This window comes from Chlamydotis macqueenii, chromosome 25 (genome assembly GCF_036417535.1).
Source record: "Chlamydotis macqueenii isolate bChlMac1 chromosome 25, bChlMac1.mat, whole genome shotgun sequence".
Taxonomy (NCBI): Eukaryota; Metazoa; Chordata; class Aves; order Otidiformes; family Otididae; genus Chlamydotis; species Chlamydotis macqueenii.
In genome coordinates, this window is record NC_141580.1 from 3,753,649 (window position 1) to 3,772,730 (window position 19,082).

At 42.3% G+C, this 19,082-nt stretch overlaps 1 protein-coding gene across 1 annotated transcript; it reads left to right on the plus strand.

The window, feature by feature from the left end:
• Window positions 1-562: 562 nt before the first annotated feature.
• DCAF7 (DDB1 and CUL4 associated factor 7) lies at window positions 563-17,747 on the plus strand. Its single transcript, XM_086766710.1, has 7 exons — window positions 563-961; window positions 7,300-7,458; window positions 7,867-7,978; window positions 9,030-9,148; window positions 9,760-9,969; window positions 10,556-10,673; window positions 11,210-17,747. Exons 1-7 carry the CDS (start codon window positions 824-826, stop codon window positions 11,380-11,382), a joined length of 1,029 nt encoding a protein of 342 aa, XP_086622836.1. The 5' UTR covers window positions 563-823; the 3' UTR covers window positions 11,383-17,747.
• The last annotated feature ends 1,335 nt before the right edge of the window (window positions 17,748-19,082 follow it).

Sequence of the window (19,082 nt, forward strand, 5' to 3'; positions counted from 1 at the left end):
TCCCTGGGAAGCCTATGCCTGCTTGCGCTGCTTCCCCGAGTAAGGCCCCGGGCACAGGCCAACGCTGCTGCGTGCTATCAAAAATAAACTCTCATAATTAAGCTTCAGTTAATGAGAGACAAGCCTGTCCTCATCCGCCACTCAGCCGAGACGGGACTCGAACCCGTGGCACCTCTGTGCGCCTGAAGTGTCCCCCGCCCGCCTCGGGGCTGGCGTGACTGGCATCGCTTTCAGCCAATCGTTTATCAATAGGGACTCAAGATCCCGCCTCGAGTCACTGCGACCCCTGGTAGCCAGTAAGACGTCGAGAACTAGAGTGGCCTCCCTCCGGGGCGGGGTCAAACTCAACCGTAGGTTATCCCAGACAGAGGGTGAGAGTCCGCTTTGAATGAAGGGCAAAATGACCAATAGAAGACCGAAAAGGGCCAAACGGACAGTTGAATTAGCCAATAGTTATCCGAGGCTCTAAGTGACAGGTAACATAGCCAACCCTCACGCAGTGGGCGGGGCTCTCTGCGTGGCTTCCGTTCCCGTTGTGTGAGGGGCCGAATCCCAAGCGGCCTCCGCGCTGCTGCTGCCGCCGCCGGGGTCTGGAGCCGGGCCTGGGGGCGCGGCGCCGTCCTGCGGCCTCCCCCGCTCCCCGCCACCTCTCCGGCCTCGCTGCGCCCCGGCCGGCCGCGCTCCTCCTCTCCCCGGCCCCACTTCGCCGTCCCGCTGCCCGTCGGGCCCATCGCTCCCTTCCGAGCCCAGCCCGGGCCCCCCCTCGGCCAAGCCCGCTGCCCGCCTCGGTCCCGCCGCTACCCGGGGCCCCCTCGGCCGAGCCATGTCGCTGCACGGGAAGCGGAAGGAGATCTACAAATATGAGGCGCCCTGGACCGTGTACGCCATGAACTGGAGCGTCCGGCCGGACAAGCGGTTCCGTCTGGCGCTGGGGAGCTTCGTGGAGGAGTATAACAACAAGGTGCGGGGCGGAGGGGGGGGGAGGAGGAGGGGGCCGGCCCTCTTCATCCCGGAGGTTCCAGAGGCTCCCCAGTCCCGGGCAGGGTCCCCGCGGTTGGCGTGGCTGGAGGGAGCCTTCCTGCCTTGCCCTCGGCACTGGGAGCGGTGTGGAGCGTTCGGGTGTTTTCTGGGGCTCTTTGCTGTGAGGGCGGTGAGGCGCTGGCCCAGGCTGCCCAGAGAGGCGGTGGATGCTCCATCCCTGGCAGTGTCCAGGGCCGGGTTGGACGGGGCTCTGAGCGACCTGGTCTGGTGGAAGGTGTCACCGCCCAGGGCAGGAGGGCTGGAACTGGATGGTCTGTACGGTCCTTCCCAACCCAAACCATTCTGTGACTCTGTGCTCCCTGAAGTGCAGGGTGCCAGCCTAGCTTCAGGCTGTTTTCCTCCCTGCACGTCCTCAGCTGTTAGGAAACTGAGCAGGAAGAACTGTGGGTGCTGCTGCTGACTGCCTCTCAGCCAGGAGGGTCCCCTAGCTTGAGCATACCTGGCTTTTTTTTTCAGTATGAAGGAAAGTTTAAGGCCAGGACTAAAGTTTGTGCATCTAGAAGGTGTCTGAGACAGTGTTGGAAATGTTTTGCTGTTCTCATTATACTTTTTTTTTTTTTCTGTGGAGGACTTCTGTGTGATACCTTTTTTTGTAAGTATATAAACCACTTCCACTGATTCCTCACTGCTTTTACTTTTCTCTGACAACAAGGGTGTAATTTCTCTGAGATTATATCTTCAATGTTTCCCTGCCAGGTATAAGTGGAGAACCTCACACTGGTAGAGACAACCTGTTCACGCCGCCAAGCACTTGTGCAGTCATTTCTGAGCAGACTTTAGTGTGCTGGTCTGGTATAGTGAGTTAATGTAAGCAGAAGAGAGATGAGGAAATGGACGTAGCTATAGAGCCTCCTGAAATCTGTGTGCGACTAAAGGTTTTGCAAATACAGCTTTGTGTGTTTTATAGCACGTGTGCTTTGTAGCTTTGTCAAGCTGTTTGATGTGGCTTGTGGAAAATAACATCAGAAAGTTGGTGTTGGGGATTGGGCTTTGTGCAAGGATGTCCTGAGAGGAGGTGATGGTGAGGAAGGGTGGCATCCCTTCCAGTGGTTAAATTGCTGCACTTGCAGCCGCCCGAGACGTGATGTTTCCGAGTGCTTTGTCGCTGAGCCAGTATGAGTTGGCTGTGTGTGAGTTGTGTCCTTATGCTGATGAGCGCTGTTGTGGTTCTGGGAGCGCTGCTGGGGAAAGGCAGGGCCCTGAGCTTGGAGACTTCATTTGTTTAAAGACCAAATTGAATTTTTTTTTTTTTGTAGTATGTACTCTGAGAAGCTGAAATAACAAACTTGCAAGCAGTTTTTTGTTTAGAAGTGATAGAATTGGTTAATAAGGGCATATACATTTATGTTGCCTTTACCTCCTTAAGTTGGAACCATTGCCAGGGGTTGCTCTTGATTACAGTGCGGTCAGGTCTGCTTTTCACTTCAGGCTTCAAGATCTGAAGCAGTTGAGTCAGCTCCTCTCTTTCCTACCTTTGATGCTCACAGTTGTTGCAGACAGAAATTGGGTAGGACTACATGAATTACTGCTGTCTGTAAATATTCCCCAGGGCTTCTCTTGACCCCTGTGCTTCAGGAATAACTGTTCTTTTGACTTCAGTCCATGTAAGCACCAGGTGCTGTGAGATCTATGTGGTGTAAAGAGCTGGAAAATAATTGTATGAGAATGAGAAGTCAGTCTGGATACTGCTGCTGTAGAAATAAAAATGATGTATGGTTAAAAACTAAACTTGTACAATAAATGCAGTGAAACATAACCTTCAGTTGCTGACAGGTTTTGCTGTGTCTTTGGTTTTTAAAGAGTGGTGGGGTTTTTTTTGTGGTTTTCTTGTTTGGTGCTTTTTGTAGTGCTTTCAGCACGGCCTTCCACTGTAGGAAGACAGTTGAGAGAGTTGTCTTGGGTAATCCCAAGTGTTGTTATTGTTTAGAGCATTGATGTTGTCTCATTTGCTTTGGGGACCAGAACAAGCTTGGGAGTAGTGTTCCATCTGCACGGTGTCTTGCTGTGACTCTCACAGCTTTGCTGAACCTTTTAGAGGATACTGAAGCGTTCAGGGAACGGCTTCATGCTCTGGATTGGGAACTCTTGGACAGATACTGTGCAGTTGTGCTCAGTGCACAGTAGCTGTAAACTTTCAGCTCCAGCTTCCGTCCGTGTAAGTGATATAACTGAAGGAGCAAACTGAAGTTACCCTGTTTCAGTAGTCCGTAATATTGTGCTGCACAGGGTCTGGAGCAGTTGGTTTTATAGCCCGACTTCAGGGGTAAGCAGAAATTGAACATTTTTACAGGGCGTGTGTGAAAGCTTTGTGCTCCTGCATAATTTGCCCTTCACAGTTGAGATGTTTTATATTACCAGCTTCTGACATCAAAATACACTTATAGGTATATTGGCACTAATTAAAAGGATAATGAAAGCTCATTTTCATTTCAACTTTCTCTTTGCACTCATAATCTTTAGAGGTTTGTAACAAGCTCCAGACAACACTTCTGTTTCTGATGTTTGTTCCAGATAACTGGCTTGCTGTGTTACCCTTAATATACTAAAAAAAATTAGTCTGGAATAGCCATTCTAATTTGCTTAAAATCTAACCAAATAGGTGAATATATATTTTCCTTATTACTTTTCTAGTTTAGGGTTTCTTTTAAAAAGGTGTTTTTAAAAAGACTTCACGCACCAAGTGTTTGTTGCCGCAGAAGTGCTCACTGTGAGGGAAGTACAGTGAGAGAAAGGAAAGATTCTTGTCTTTTCTGTCTCTGCTTTTTCTGTTTCAGCAGTAATTACCAGAGCTTGAAGTACTTACGGGTTACATATATAAATGGCTGTTTACACCTCTGTTTTGTGGAGAGCTCAAATGTATTGACTTCCAAACCCTAACTTACTGCTGTCCCCAGTTCCCAGACTCTTCTAACCTCTGTCAGCCCACCCACGAACAAGCTGTATAGCGTACCAGAAAGCCAGTTGCCAAGAACTGTTCGAACCCCAAAGGAGTTTTTTTTCAGCTTGTACACCTTTGCTGATCATATCACTGGTACAGGAAGAGAAATGACTTGCTCCAGCTGGAAGAGCTAAAATTATTTGAGGTAGTGTTTTTTCATGAACTTCTTTGGTTAGCAAACTGCTGTCAGCCTCCCGTGGATCAGTGGCATAACGAGAGGGAACAGAGATGTTCATAAATCTCACCATTCACACTGTTCTGCAGGCTCCTGCCTATGGCTTTACGGATCAGGAGTGATCTGTGAAAAATATCAGGAAAGGCTGATTTTGGAATTTCTCTGCAAGCCGAAACTGGAGTCCAGTTTAAAAAACAGTGGAAGGTGATGCTGTACACTGCTTTCTTGTCACCAGGGTATGACCATGTGCTTCCCAGGTTGCCATCTTTTCCTGAACAGTGCCTCGGATCAGAGGGCGTTCATGGTGGTTGTTTTACCAGAGGCTCACTTTTTCTGTAAGGTTTAGTTACAAAGAAAAATTTATATTGAAGATTAATTGGTGCAGTGATATCTTTCTGATTGCACTTGACCCTAAAATAATTGTGAAATGTCGTTCTTAGTAGGTACTAATTAGATTAAAGTAATACAGGTTTTTTTTAAGAGTGCTATGAACTTATTTCACTGTTCCTCAAATCATGCAAGAAAAAGAAGCAAGCTGTTACCAGTTCTGCATTGTTTAATTCTGTATCTGCTTCTTTTGAATCATGTAGTGTTTTTAGAAGTTAAGGAATGCTAATTAAGGGCACTTCTTTACTCAGATGCACTACTGCAATTAAGCTTTAAGTTAATAAAGGCTTGGATTATGATAGGAAAAACCACATCCAATTTCATCATATCTGGATGTATTGGAGAAACAAATATTTAGCATTCCTAGCTACTGTCATAGCATAACTGCAAAACTAATAGAGATCAAACACACCGGTCCTCATTTTTCCACTGGAATGAATTACAGGTAGATGTAAAATGGTTCAAATTGTATCCAGACTGACAGGTGCTTTCCTGTTAGCATCACCTCAGTCTTACCGGGGCTGGACTTAAGGCGCTCCTTCGTGCCGTAGCTGGCAGCAGCAAATCTTGCCTCCCATGCAGGAGAGAGAGAAAGACAGGGCTCTAATATAATCAACATCCTGAAAATAATTCCATTGCTCCATCTCTTTGTGTTCGACCTGCACAAGAGGATGAATCGAGGGATTCTGTCATCACTGTGTGTGATCAAGTCCAGAGAAGAAGAGTCATACCTTTGAACATGCTGAGCTAGGAAAGAGTAGAGCTTCTCAGGCAGTATTTTCTGCTTCTGCTCCTGTTTCTGGGCAGGTGAGTGCCTCCTGCTCAGAGTTCTTGCAGGCTGCTGCCAGGTCTGACAGTCAGCATCAGACACCCGATCTTCAGCAGTTGCCAGGAGCTCTAGTGTTGCTAATGCCATTTCTGTTCTCTAATCTGGCCTGTACCTGAAAGTGGCAAAGATCACAAAGATCCTGGGTTGCTGCACAGTCATTGCTTTCTCTTCAGATCTGAAGAGGGATTAAACATGGCTATAAATTCACACCAGTGAGAGTGGGTCCTCTGCTGCTTGAGATGTGTTTCTGGTTATGAGTATGTTGATTGCTTTGTGGAGGCTTAATACGCTCATACTGAGCTGAAAACAGCATAAGCAAAGGAGGAGAAATGATTAAAGGTCATTTGTCTTCTGATCCTGACCTTGCCACAAGATTTTCTATCACCAAGGACAATTTGCTTCCTTTGTAAAATCCGCTTAGTATTTCTGAGCCCTAAAGGAGCTAGAAAGCTGGTTGTCAGTCGCGTCAGAAGACTGGGAGGTTCTGGACTGATTCATTCAGGAGTATGACGTGTAATAACGAGCAGCTGTAATAAAGTGCAAGGCAGACAAATACACAGTTTTTAGAAACATACTTGGGTATGCCTTTTAGGGTTCGTTATGGGATAAAAAGGATGGATCTTCTCATTTTGGCAGGAGGCAAGGTTTGCATTTGTTAAGAGCATCTCTAAATGGACTCATAGCTGCTAATGTTATAGTTTAAGATCCACTGAAACTTTTGTTGTTCTTTTGTTACGTGGAAAAAAAATGGTAGATTTCCAGTCTCGTTTAAATCTGTGGTTTCTTAACCAAATTGCTCATCCCAGAATATTTAGGATTTTCCAGATAAACATCTTTCAAAAAGTCCATTAAGCCACTGTTTCCAGGAGGAAGCTGCTGTGTGGAAAGTACTAGGAAGTTCCTGCTGTGAGCAGCTTACAAACTAATTGTAGTGAGTTATCCCCTTAATGTTTGTGTTTAAACAGCATTGAACGCAGCGAGGCTTTCATCCTGTTTAGGTCTTGTAGTCACTGCTAGGTGAAACATATCCTCCCAGCACCACGTTGTTCTCTGAACACTTTCTGACCTGCCAATATTTTTCTAGTAACATAATGTCTGGGACTTCAAGCATTACTTCAGGTGCTGTCATGACCAAGCTATGTGGAGATAATTTCTTGTCTGCTCTGTCTTGCATCGCCCTTCCTGCTGTGTCACATTACTGTGCAAAAAAAAAACCCTAATTTGGAGTCCAGTTACCTAGAATCTTTCAACCTACCCGCTTTCTTGGTCTTTTCACACAAACCATTTGAATAATTATTTAAGTATTTTAGCTTCCCGATTCCTTTCTTAAGTTTGAATTCTGTTTTATTGTCTGACTTTGTGATGTGATTAATCTGTATCTTAATTTGGTGCAGTTGTGATAGAATGTTTCAGTTAATGCATGCTGAAAACAGCTTGATAGCTAGCTGACATGATCTGTCACAACCTGCGGGGTTATGGCCAGGAGCTCAGTGGCATGGGCCTTAATTGAGGGTGGTTGTCATGCAAGCCACAGCTTGTCCTGCTCTCTGAAGAAGACATTGTCAGCATCAGTTCAGTTAAAGATGACTTGGGATAACGTTTGTGCAGTGTAAGTTTGTGATTTAAACTAGGCTTTGCGATGTGGAAAATAGAAGGGTGGTCTTTAATCCTTTAGGATTGGATTTTCATTCATTTGAGATCATGTCTTCAAAGTAAAGCACTGCGGTTATTACATATACTGCGTTTTGCTTCCTAGCTGGGGCATGTAAGCAAAGCTTTAGTGGTTTCTCGTTCCATTGACGTGATGGTCCTTTTATATTGTCCTTGAGGTTACAGAAGGTGTCCTTCTGAAATACGCTCAGTCTTAATGCTGTAATTCTAAATCAGTGTTTTGATAACATGCTTTCTTTTAAATATGGCTTCTCACAGGTGCAGCTTGTTGGTTTGGATGAAGAGAGCTCAGAATTCATTTGCAGGAACACCTTTGACCACCCGTACCCTACCACAAAGCTTATGTGGATCCCAGACACCAAGGGAGTATATCCAGACCTGCTGGCAACCAGTGGTGACTACCTGCGAGTGTGGAGAGTGAGTACATCCTCCCTGGAAAAAGATGAACCATGATAAGAATTGTGTTGCGTATTGATCTCATTTTCACTCAAGACTAGTTTTTTTAAGTGAGTTATTTTCCTTTCAGGGTGTCTTGCCCTTGCTACAGCATGGAGGTTAAGACATAAAATCAAGTTAGAGCACCTGATAACTTGTTTTCTGAACTGCAATAATGTGACTAAACATGAAGACTGTAGGAGAAGCAGAATTATCATGGCAGTTGCTGTTTTAAGTGCCTTATTGGAGAGGGTGACTGTGTTTTCTAGAGCTTTAGGATGTAAAGCTGAGAGGAAAGCAATCCAGGATTAACACCTTATGTTTTGGAAGGGCAAGTGGAACATGTCATGTGATGTTGCTATTTAAGTCGGATGCTTCCCTTTTCTAAAGGTGGGTGAAACAGAGACCCGACTGGAGTGTTTGCTGAACAATAACAAGAACTCTGATTTCTGTGCTCCACTAACATCATTTGACTGGAATGAAGTGGATCCTTACCTTCTAGGTGAGAGTGACAAAATGCTACATTTTTGGCATGGAAAAGACATGCTTTTGAACTTAGTCTGAAGTCTGGGCTGTGACTGACTGCTGTGTCATTGCACATCCACTGGTTATTGTGATAACTAACCAGTGGACAAACTTCTACACCGTAGAAACTGCCAGTCTTAGGTTAAAAACAAAAATTAAAAACATTGAGCAACTCATGGAGACGTTTTTGCATTGAAAGGTGCCCTGTCCAGTACAGAATGGGTCACTTAGCTTAGGGATGTTCCTTATTTGCAGATGGGGACTCTCAGTCCTCAGGGCTGGTGAGCTGTTGTAGTGCTGTGTAATGATGTACCTGATTATTTCAGTGTATTCTGGAATGGATAGAAAACGATGTACCAAGCTTTTTCTTTTGGGAAGCCATTTCAGCAGCAGGAGTAAAGCCAGAAGCCCTTAATTCAGTTGGAGGAGGGGGCTGAATGCTTGGGGTTTAATTATAGCCTGTGGGACAAATTGTGAATCCAAGATGACTGATCCAGCAGAGGTTTGTTTCCCAGAAGAGCACAGCCATTTATGTCAGAGGGATTTGTCCAGAGATTAACAGTGATAATATGTCTTAGTAATTATTTACTACATGATTTATTTTTTGTGTGTTGCATCTCTCATCTCTTAAGAGCTTTACTGCTAGCCCCACCTTCAGTCCACAGAAACAATCAATTAATAACAGTATGCTATCGCAACACTATGAGTGAATTTTGGTTTTGACATGCTCATGAGACTTAACAGGATGGGAAAGTTCATCTCAGAGTTGCATCAGGCTTCTGAATAGATTGAAGCGGACATAAGCTGTGTACATTTTATTCCTGTGTGGAAGACTATTTCTGCAGCTAAAAGGTTTGGGTCGTTTAAATGCATGGTACACTGTTGCTTGTTTGACATTCTTAATTTGAATTGTATGCTATTCTTGTAGCTATTGTGATCTGTAGATATCAGAGGCTATTGCATTAATCCAGTAAGTGATTAAATAATTTGTGATATTAATTTTGCTAACAGAAGTGTTTATGGTTCAGGTACCTCTAGTATTGACACAACCTGCACTATTTGGGGTCTGGAGACAGGACAGGTTCTGGGAAGAGTAAATCTGGTCTCTGGCCATGTGAAGACCCAGCTTATTGCACATGACAAAGAGGTGACGGCTTTTGTTGTTGTTCTTTACATTGCATGGTTTTTAAGCAGTAGAAAAGGAACAGAACTCTTCTGTTTTCCTCCTTTTTCTTGAAAAATCTAATGATCAGAACCAATAATTTGTTTAAGATCAAGATACCTGGTCTTGAGTACCAAACTAAACCTATAGTATTGGCTATTGAAACTGCTCTTTTTACTCATAGAATCTGAACTGGATAATTTGCCTGTTTTACTAGATTATGCTCCAGAATATTTTAGAAAAACGAGATAAAACATCAAACTGGAATTGAAATCAATTGCATATCAAAGGCACTAAACAATTTGCAAGTTTCTTTCATTTTAACATAATATTACTTGCCAGGAATTAATGTAAAAAAAAGTGTCTGGGAAACTTAGTTTCAGTGAATTATCCTATAAGGACATAACCCCTTCAAGTTTTTCCCATCCTTTTGGCAAGTGTAGTAACTAAAAAATTGCTAGGAACATCAAGTATCTGAGAGAATATTTTGCAACTAGATCTGCTGTCCATATGTAAAATCCATTTTACTGTGAATTAGGAGGCAGTGTACTCACTAAAGCTAAGGTTTTGGTTTTCTCTGTCCTGTTACGGAGTAGGTGTATGACATCGCGTTTAGCCGTGCAGGTGGTGGGAGAGATATGTTCGCTTCAGTTGGCGCGGATGGCTCGGTGAGGATGTTCGATCTCCGTCATCTGGAACACAGCACCATAATTTATGAGGACCCACAGCACCATCCATTGCTGCGTCTCTGCTGGAATAAGCAGGATCCCAACTATCTTGCTACAATGGCCATGGATGGCATGGAGGTAAGGCAGTGGCTTATGTCCTGTAATTGCTAGTGGTTGTGGTTTTTGGGAGGTGGCTTGGTGTTCATTAGTGCTCATTTATTTAAGGGGGCAGTGTCCGTGCCTGGAGTATGATTAAGAACCAATTCTTAGTGCACTAACTTGAGTAGGAGTTAAAGTAACTTTGGCAAAAAAAAAAAGTAAATCTCTATGGCTTGTATGTATTTAGTCTGTTTTTTGAGAGGTCTATAAGCCAGTTGGGCAATAGTTTTCACATAAAACCCTAACTGCAAATGTTTTAGTCTTGCTCTTTCTCGATACAGCGCACAAGGCAGCATATCTTAGTTTGTCACCTGTGCTGTTTCAGGGAAGTGTAAGTAATTTGTCCTTGTTGCATAACTGACAGACCCTTCCTGTAAGGTCTGACTCCTTTTGAGACACACTGACCAGCTAGAAGCTATTTTTTGAGAACAGTATTTGCTTGCGAAACATATCCTTTAGGAAAGGGCTGTGTTTTTCTAGCCTTGGCTTAAAATATTTTGGTTTTTTGAAGAAAAAAAAAACATTTAAATGCAAGTTATTCATTAATTGTTTTTTGTTTCTGAAGGTTGTCATTCTAGATGTCAGAGTTCCCTGCACTCCTGTTGCCAGGTTAAACAACCACAGAGCATGTGTAAATGGAATTGCTTGGGCACCTCATTCTTCCTGCCACATCTGTACAGCAGGTAAGTGTGATCCATCCCTATCCAGCTGTGTTGGTGAATCTCTGGGAGTCTTTCACTGCATTTGCAAAATCCTTTCTCTCCAAAAGTTTATGCAGTTCTCTGCCTGCCTTTTGCTGAAGATTACCTGCACTTTAGAAGCCCTTTATTAGTGACTTTCCAAAATGTTTTACGGAAATAGACACCTACTGGAGCTTATTGTGTGGAAGTAGTGAGCTCTGTGCCCAAACTGTGCATTTGCTTTGGCTAAGCTGTATTACTTTAATGCACCTTAGTTTTTTGCGATTTAGTTCTTAAATGTTTTCAATTGAGAGTTTCACTGATCATTTGGTTTTCAACTCTGTCCTTGATAATATGTAATGATCCAAGTTTATTTTGTTAAGCTGTAGTTGTATCATTGTATCTCTGCCTTGAATACTCATCAGGAGTGCAGCGGCCGTATCCTACCTAGCTTCTGGGACTATATGCCTGTTAGCAGCAGTGTGTGGAGAACTTGTTATACACTGATTCTACTTCTGATTTTTCTCATCCACTTGCAGCGGATGACCATCAGGCTCTCATCTGGGATATCCAGCAAATGCCTCGTGCCATTGAGGACCCTATCTTGGCCTATACAGCAGAGGGAGAAATCAACAATGTACAGTGGGCATCTACTCAGCCAGACTGGATAGCTATCTGCTACAACAACTGCCTGGAGATTTTGAGAGTGTAACATTACTGCTTCATGCCACATTGAGGCAGGGCTGTATAATTTCCCCTCCCCTCTAAAGTAAGAACAACACGAGTCAAGTGGCCAGTATCTGTTGTTGCTTTGCATCTACTGTTACAAGAAACTGTTAGAAGAATCAATGGCAGGTGTCTCCTGTCTCTCCAAGACTAAAATGCAGAGATGTGCTGAGCCTCTTGGACCTTCTGGGTTCTGGTTTCTTTTTTTTTTTTTTTAAATCAGTTAAAGTTCTGTATATTTGTTTGACTGTATTAATAAGCTTGCAGGCTTTTAAGTTGCTGCGTATGTCCATGTGTGCGTCAGCCAGCTGAGGCAGCACATCAGCTAGTTTATAGATGCAAGTGCAGAAAACAAGGTGGGGAAAAAGACATTGATGTTAACGGCCACCTTGGCAGGAATCTTTATCATTCCTGTTGTTGCTGCCTCTAAACTGTTTAAACATTTGTATGTTTTTTATATCTTGGGCTAACTTTCTATTGAGTAAGGTTTTTCTCCGTAATTCTTACTTTTGATATGTAATCCACTTCCATATGCCCAACACGGGATCTGTTCGTTGATACAAATCACAGTAACACTGCAGGCTCCCTGGCGGTAAAGGCTTGCCAGAATTAACAGTTGCCTTGGCTCTCTACACTTGGTTACCTGGGCAGAATTTTCTGGTGCTGTAAAGTCCAAGTACTTGTTGCACAATTTCTTTACACTTTTCTGATGCTAGAGGCAGCAGTTACTATGGTAGGCCTTATTTTTAAATTATAACTAAATCTGCGTGTATCCTGCAGTTGTGTGAGCTAACAGAATGGCAGTAGGTTTCAGAAAGAAGATACGTGCATGACTTAAGCTGCCGGGAGGTAAATGACTCCTGAAAAAATGTGATTTGTAATGGACTTGGGATTGACACTTCCAATCAAATGATTTCCCCTCGAAGACTTACTATCTAAACCAAAATAAAATGGTTTCACACTTTGTAGCTTGCTTGGTTGGCAAATAATATGAGCAGGATTTTGTGGTTAGCATGTACCTTGGAGCTTCTTTGCGTTTGGCCTGTGTTCCTGGGAGTTCTGGAAAGGAGTGCAAAGCAATCTTTTTTTCCAAAGTGTATTGCTTTGTACTGTCAGGTCTTGCTGAATGAGGGGGATGAGTTGGAAAAGCTGGTCTGCTATCCAAATGAAAGCTGTCTCTCTGAAATAAATGATTCCCTAATGTAATGCACAACAATGGGTTTAAAAGGAAAGGAACCGTGCTGTAGAGGCTAAGGTTTGGCACTTGTCATCCTCCTGTCTTTTGGGGATATGCCCGAGGGCTTCTGTTTCTGTTCTGAATAGTAGATTGCTCTACAGTAATACCTTTCAATCAAAGCCGAGTGGCTTAGGCAAGATAAAAATCTTAGTTGAAGTCTTAATATAACAGAGCTACTCGGATGAGTGCTCCACAGTCGTCTCCCAATGAAGACATGACAACCATAGCTGGTCTGTGAGGGTAGACCAGCCGAGTTTTGATGTAAATGTCAGAAACTATCAAAGTTGTCTTTGCACCTAATGAGTATTCACCTGCAACTGGAGGCAGCATTATAAATAGTAGGACACTGGCAAACTTGAATCTTGTCAGTTCGTGCAGGAAAGGTGAGTTGGGAAAAGCAACTGCAGTGAAATAGTGAAGCTGACACTGAAAGCTCTGTCAAATACAGAACAGACTTTGAAAAGTTTTGTCATTCTGGACATGCAGAAATAGTCTTCTACAGGCTGCTTCTCAACATGGAGCTCAGAAAAGCACTGCCTTGTGAATTTGATAGGAATTCTTTAGGGACAGCTTTATTCCATCACCCATTTCAGTATCGACGAACCAAGAGACTCTAACGTAGTTCAAGCTCATGTTTTGTCAGTGACATTCTGTGTTCAGGTGTGGGGTTTTTGACAGAAAGCTTGATGTGACTTGAAGGTCAGATTTTCTTATTAGCAGCAGTGCTGAGGGAAGTGTGTTCCACAGACAGGTTTGATCTAGATGTCAGAACAGTGTTAGCCAAACAATTAGGTTATCACTTTTTACAATAGCATGTCATCTCAAACTAGAAAATACTGGTGCAGAATGAAGTGAAAATCAAGATTTTCTTAGCAGAAGCACATAATGGCATTCACAGCTTTAGATACTCATATAAAAATACTTACACAGACTTATGTGCTGTTTAATTACAATTAATTAGGCATAATATGCTGTGTTACTAAGAGGGAACTACCTGTAATATTAGTACTTTCTGTAGTCCTCTTTATGCTTCAAAGTCTCATTCTTGTATAGATGGCATGAGTAAAAGATGAGTACATCTGGTGCTCAGCTTAAAAATGCATCTTTTGCAGCTGTAGAATTGTGCTTTAAAAAAGACATAAGATAATTTAGTTTAAAGTGAACTCACTAAAAGATTCCATAGGCTATACTAAATGGTAAACGCAGTTTATTCCTAGAGGAATACAATCTGTGAACACTAAGGTGATGAGAAGAGAGCATGTTTAAAGGGGCTAACAGTCTGAACAGCCAGGTAGCTTTTGCTACTGTCAGAAAACAATCCTGTTATGAACTTGAAGAGGATCCAGTGTCAGTCCTTCCATCCATAAAACTGCTTGAAGTTCACTTGTGGAACTGGGTGTTCATTCAAAACTTGTCAAAGGCAAGTGAAGGAATCTTGTAGGCTCCATGTATTCTAAATAAAGCCTAGATCTTGTTTGTTTAGCCAGTTGGGTTACCTTCTAGATCTATAAGCTATTGCTTTGGGCATAATCCGTTGTCATTCTTCATATGAAATTACATTTGAAATCACTAGAGGCTGTTTTGGAACAGGGAAATGCTACTTAAAATAGCTTCTTTTTGAAGAAGTCACTGGGAAGGTTAATGGCTGAAAAGACATGAAAATCCTCATGGGTGAGATGTTCTGTAGTGCAAATGGCACTTCCATATAGAGGAGAAAGTGAGACGCTTTGGTGCCCTTTTGCCAGCACCTGCTGACACGGTGGCAGGGAGCTAACTGTCTGCTTGCTGGTTCAAGTGTATTTGCAAGATAAAATAAAACCCTGGGACTTATCACTGTAGCCTGTGAATCAGATGATGTAGTTTATCATATTTCACTCTCTCAACATTAAATGATATTGGGTGTAAAGTCCCCATAAGCATTATTTTTTTCCCCAAAGTTTGAGAATAAATACCTTGATGTTTTATTTCAATTAATTTGTGCTTGCCGCATGAGCAGAGGATGCAGAGCAACTGCTTTCAAATGCCCTATATCCCTTGAGTGTAAAATAGTAATAGTAAGGAAAAAGTCTGAGCATCAGGGAGGTTAGCAGAGCAGAAAATAGCATGCTATTGTTGGTACAGGCAAGACTGATTCTGAGACAGAAATATTTTTGTGTCTTAAGTAGTTCTGTATCCCTTCTCCAGTTGATTAATTCCGGATACTAGGCTATCTGGTTGTTATGTTCTGTTTAAACCAAGCTTTCCGTAGATTCCTGCTATTATGTAGACAGCCTGTTGCTAGTGCATTGGCTCTCAACCGGGGGGTTTTTATCATGTAAAAGCCGTTAGTGAGGGGAAATCCTACAGAAAACAAGTTGGATATCGAATTAGTGTGTAGTATGCCAACTCTGTAAATTGTCCAAATGAAATGGGCTGTGGTAGGTTACATCTATGGGACTTGTACTTCTGTGAGCAGGGATTTGAAAGGCAAGGATTTGAGTGCTTTGACAATCTATTTAGAAAGAAAACGCGGTGGTTTTAAAGAATTGTATGAAAGGAGAATGATAATACAGGTTGTTCCTTGTGGAACCTTGAAATGTACTTAACGGAGGAGGCATTGCCTCTCATAAGTCAAAGTTAATGATCCCTTCAAAACTTAGCTGTAATTACTTTCCTGAATGTTCTGGATAATAGTAAAAAGATCTATTTTTGCCTGATGTTGCAATAAGAAAGCTGCATCAGTCTCAACTGTAGATCACTACCTGGCAGAGACTAGGTGAGGGGAAGAGTCTGGTATATCGGAATTCCCAGATGCTGTTGTGCTTTTTTTAAATGTAAATGAAGAAAACAGAGTGTGTCTGTTTTCTTCTCTTGGAGATGGCACTTTAACAAGTATATTTTTGGTAAGATTAGGGGGAGAGTCATTTTTTCCTCAGCCCTTTTATGGTAGGCATTTGCCTGTGTTTTGTATAAAATGCTAAATACAACAGTCACTGAAATCCTAAATTGGCTATGGTTGTCAGTATCTAGTGCACCCTCATCTGTTTCTAATGAACACGGAAAAAACGTGAGCACTTCACAATACTGTTAATGTTAACCTGAAGCTCTGTGTTCCGAGACTGACACAATCTTGCAAGGCCAGCCCCAGTAATGTAGTGCTGCTTTTCACCCAGAGAGTCCATTTTGCTTCGCTTACAAGCTTGACGATGTTTAGGAATCCTCCTTTCCGCTGTCTGAACGCTGCGGCAGTAGTGGCAGGTTGGTTGTGTAAAGATGTAGCTGGATTCTTTGCGTAATTTATTTTTGTGATAGAAAAAAATGCAACTGCTGTCTGTAAATTCATACCACCTAAATGCCTGAACTTGTCAGTTCCTTATCTTAGTGGTATTTTACCTTTTTCAGGGGACATCTTGAAAAGGATGAACAGCAGCAGGGGTAAGCTCTGGACTCAGCGGGTTGCACAGTTACAGTTCGATCTAAGTACTGAAGAGTTCAGTTTTCCCACTGCTGGTTAGCAAAATTGTCCTACCCCCTCGTATCCACACTGTGTTATACTGTCACTTAACACAGGTTCTCTGATACATATTTCCTGCTTTCTACTGCCAGACGGATATTCCAGAGCAGGCCTATATTTATTGCGCAGCGGATGTTAAAAGGAGGTGTCCAAAATCAGTCCTGGAATGCGCAACGTACTGTCAACTGTGTCCCTGTTTCTCTTGATCTTTGCAGAGAATCCCAGGAGTTAATTGTGTGTGGCACTTAAAGAGCACTTTCTCATGCTTACTTAGAGATGCAGCTGTATTTCCCCCTGCTTACCCAAAAGAGTCAGAAATATCTCATTCTCAAGAATATCAAGAGGGGTTTAGCATGCCCTGACTCCCTTTTTTTAGGAAGAGATCTCCAGCACTTCCAATCAGCACCTTTCACCAGCACTAACAAACAGTAATATAAAATGCAACTAAATACCAGGCACTGAATGCTCATCTTGTGATTCACGGCAGACTCCAGAGGCAAAGGCACTTGGGAGACGCGCTTGCTGCTGCCTGATTTCAGATGACTTTGCCAAGTATCTCAGTGGCCTTTTGCGCAGCCTCTGATACTCAGCATCGAGCTAGAATATCCATAATCGTAAAAATGTATTAAAAATTACCTGTCTGGCTTCCACCAAGTTTATTTCTTTTCAGAAAATCTAAGAAAATGAAGAAATAAGCTGTTTCCTGAAAAAAATACCGTGGTCATGAGTAGCTGTAAGGCTGTGTTGCAGCTCTGATCCCTTGGAGTTTGCTTTCCTGTTTGCAAGGCGTGCGACCCGAGTCTCCTCTGTGAGAGATGAGGATCATTCAGTCGAATCTGAACAAAGGCAGAAATGCAAGAACCAGTGAGTGAGAGAGTCCTAGTACAGCTGAGGAGCGATGTGTTGCTTTTTTTTGACAACCTGGTAAATATGAAATCTACTATTTAAAAGGAATCTTTTTTTTTTTTTTTTAACTTGGGTTGCTAGCAGTGTAAAATGTAATTTAAATCTGTTGCGCCGAAGCATTTTTGTTACCAATAGTCACGTAGATGTTTACTTTTATGTGTGTTTTCCCTTCTGCTCTCCCCATTCACAGTCCCGTTGTGGTAATTTCCTGAAGGTGTAATCTTTGTAGCATGATTGTACGAACATCCATATGAAATTCCTGACTTCTTGTTCTCACTGAAATATGTTAAAGCAATAGTAGTTTAACTCCTGTCCTTCTTTTCTCTACCTTCTGTATTGAGATTTGCAACTTCGCTACTGTCCTGTCCTAGAGGAATCCTAGTACCCTGCTGTTCAGCAGACATATGTTGTGGACATGGATAACTGCAGTGTCCCTATATTCCTTTATTTTTATGGAGAAAACACAAACGGTTTTGTTACAATGGATTTTAACACCTGAGTCATGAAACCATATTGTTGAAACTGTAAATTTTAAGGCAGTTTTCTGAAATTGCTTGAAAGTGGAATGTTGCATCCTTTTATGCTATTTCCTGCTTCCTATGTAGTTTTATTCAGATTTTTTAACCTTCTTTCTAAGTTTCAGCCTCCTGTGTATTAGGTACAGTATTTTCTGCCTTTCATACTTTGTAATAAAAATGGAACATTTGTAGATTGACTGCAGTTCACTGTGTGGTGAGTCACAAACTGGTGCCTGTGGGGGCAAGCAGGGAACTATGTCAAATAAGCTTCATTTATCCCGTGTCAAGTTTATTGCTGTAAAAGGGAGGGTGACTGCTTAATCTTGTCTCTGCAAAACTGGTGAAGTCTATTGATCTCTCATCCTACTGATACCCAAACAAACTTGATAATTCTAGCTAAGTTGCAAGTTACTCCAAATAATTACGCTGTTAGAAACCCAGTCACAACAGAACTTGAACAGAATAGTTAATGTGAGTGTACTTTAAATATTTACTTTCTTAAAACAAACCTCCTGCGGGGTCTCTGTATACTCATGGTGTTTGTGCTTATGTTTTCCAGCTTCTTTGTGTAGTGCTTGTTCCCTACACAACAAAGAGTAATTATCTGCCTGCGTGGTTCTGGTTTTTAAAAGGAGGGCAAGAGGGATTTTTGAAAATTCAAATAATTGGTCTCTGAGGCTTTTTGAATACAGGCAAATTGAGACAAAGCAATTAGGCACTTATTTATCTTCTAAGTCTCTCCTGTGTGTGGCTGGCCTCTGTTAAAGGGTGTTTTCTTTCCAGGCTCAGTCACTGGTGGTGTTTTTGCTGGAACTGGGAATAAGGGAATAGGGTGGCAGAACTTGGAAATTTTGTTTTTACTTTAGACCTTGGTGAGCAGGACTGATGACTTCAGTAAGTATTTAGATTAACTCTGGTTCAACTAAACTGTTTTCTGACAACATTGGATTCCTCTCTAATTCTTTGTGTACTGGCTTTGAAATAAAAGCTTATTAAGCCTCATGACCACAGTGGAAAGAGTTGCCTGTGAAGATGATACAGTGTTTTTTAAGCTAGAGCTTATGGACTTTGTTCTAGTAATCTGTATTTGGAAAAGATGCTTTCCTTCTAAGAATTGTTTGTCTTTTACCCTAGAAATGTATTTACATCCTCCTAAATTTTTTTTTTCCCCTTGGATCTGTGCTTCAGAATTCTCCAAAGAAATTTCTCAGCCTCCACTCTTGTGGAAGAAAGCAACTTTGGCAAATTGGAGCTGCTAGTGCAAAAAGTCAGGAATTGATAGATGATATGAGAAATGGATTGTCTGCCAGTGTGGACAAAAAGTCCCGCAGAGGAATATGGGTAGAAAAAGAGACAAGGAGAGATTCTCTGCCTTCTGTAAATATTAAGGAACAGCTGACATCTGGCAGGGCTGACTTGCTTGCTCTGTGACCCTGGGAAAGTCACTACTTCTCTGATACCAGTTCTAAGTGAAAAGCACATTAGTGATCAGTAAATGCCTTGAAAATACTTGAAAATGAAATAAATCCTCC